This window comes from Sphaeroforma arctica, assembly GCF_001186125.1.
Source record: "Sphaeroforma arctica JP610 unplaced genomic scaffold supercont1.11881, whole genome shotgun sequence".
NCBI classification, from domain to species: Eukaryota; class Ichthyosporea; order Ichthyophonida; genus Sphaeroforma; species Sphaeroforma arctica.
In genome coordinates this window covers 1-784 of record NW_014028677.1, presented here as the reverse complement: position 1 = coordinate 784, position 784 = coordinate 1, and the positions used below count along the sequence as shown (strand labels likewise).

At 47.2% G+C, this 784-nt stretch overlaps 1 protein-coding gene across 1 annotated transcript; it reads right to left on the bottom strand.

Annotated features, from left to right (window-relative positions):
* Window positions 1-38: 38 nt before the first annotated feature.
* SARC_17734 (hypothetical protein) lies at window positions 39-421 on the bottom strand (the record flags this gene model as incomplete). The annotated part of the gene is made up of 1 exon (XM_014288178.1): window positions 39-421. A coding segment is annotated over one exon (383 nt), but the record flags the coding sequence as incomplete, so codon positions are not given.
* Window positions 422-784: the final 363 nt, after the last annotated feature.

The window sequence follows — 784 nt, the reverse complement described above, 5'->3', positions numbered from 1 at the left end:
ACTTGGCCATTTTTGAAATAAATAGTATTATCCCTAACTCTGCCGCCACTGTCTTTGCATCCGTTGCAGGTATCGCCCGTAGACTAGAGTAGCCCGACGCCACATCAAGCACATGTAGAAAGAATTTGTTTCCTTTAGTGGATGTGACCGCCATAGGAATGAGATACATTTGTATGTGACCCCAGAGGTACCGAGCGGTAATGTTTATTAAAGGATGAAACCCCTTCTTCATAGTATCATTGCCCAAGCAAGTCCGACATAACTTGCGAACCTCTTCCGTAATTGGGAGCATTTGGTCCCAATTATGCCCATCATCCCGCATCTGTTGTACTGCAACTGCTGGTGCCGGATGTCCTTGTTCCTGAAATCGCCATGTCAACTGTACACGAAGGTTAGCTTCCTCATGCCCTAGATGATTCATTACTGTAGCACCCGCACATACTTCAGGAACTTGTGCAGCAATCTGTCGCGTTCGTTTAGTCATCACCGGACAGGTATCTCCAGACCTAGATCACACCAAAACGATGGAATAACTTTGTACCCTGCTGGAGGTCCAATACGTACCACGACCGTATGCTCCCATGGGTATTCAAGCCTGTGAGCCATGCTTTAAGAACGTATGAGCCGTGCGTGGGATAAGTAACGGGTCTGCTTGCATCATCGACAGGGTGGTCGACTGGACGTTTCTTACGCTTCAGTATCTTAAGCACATATGAAGGATGTGCATTAAGGCTCGGGATAAATGCTGTGGGCGGATAAGTTTTAACTTCCGTTCCTTCAGACG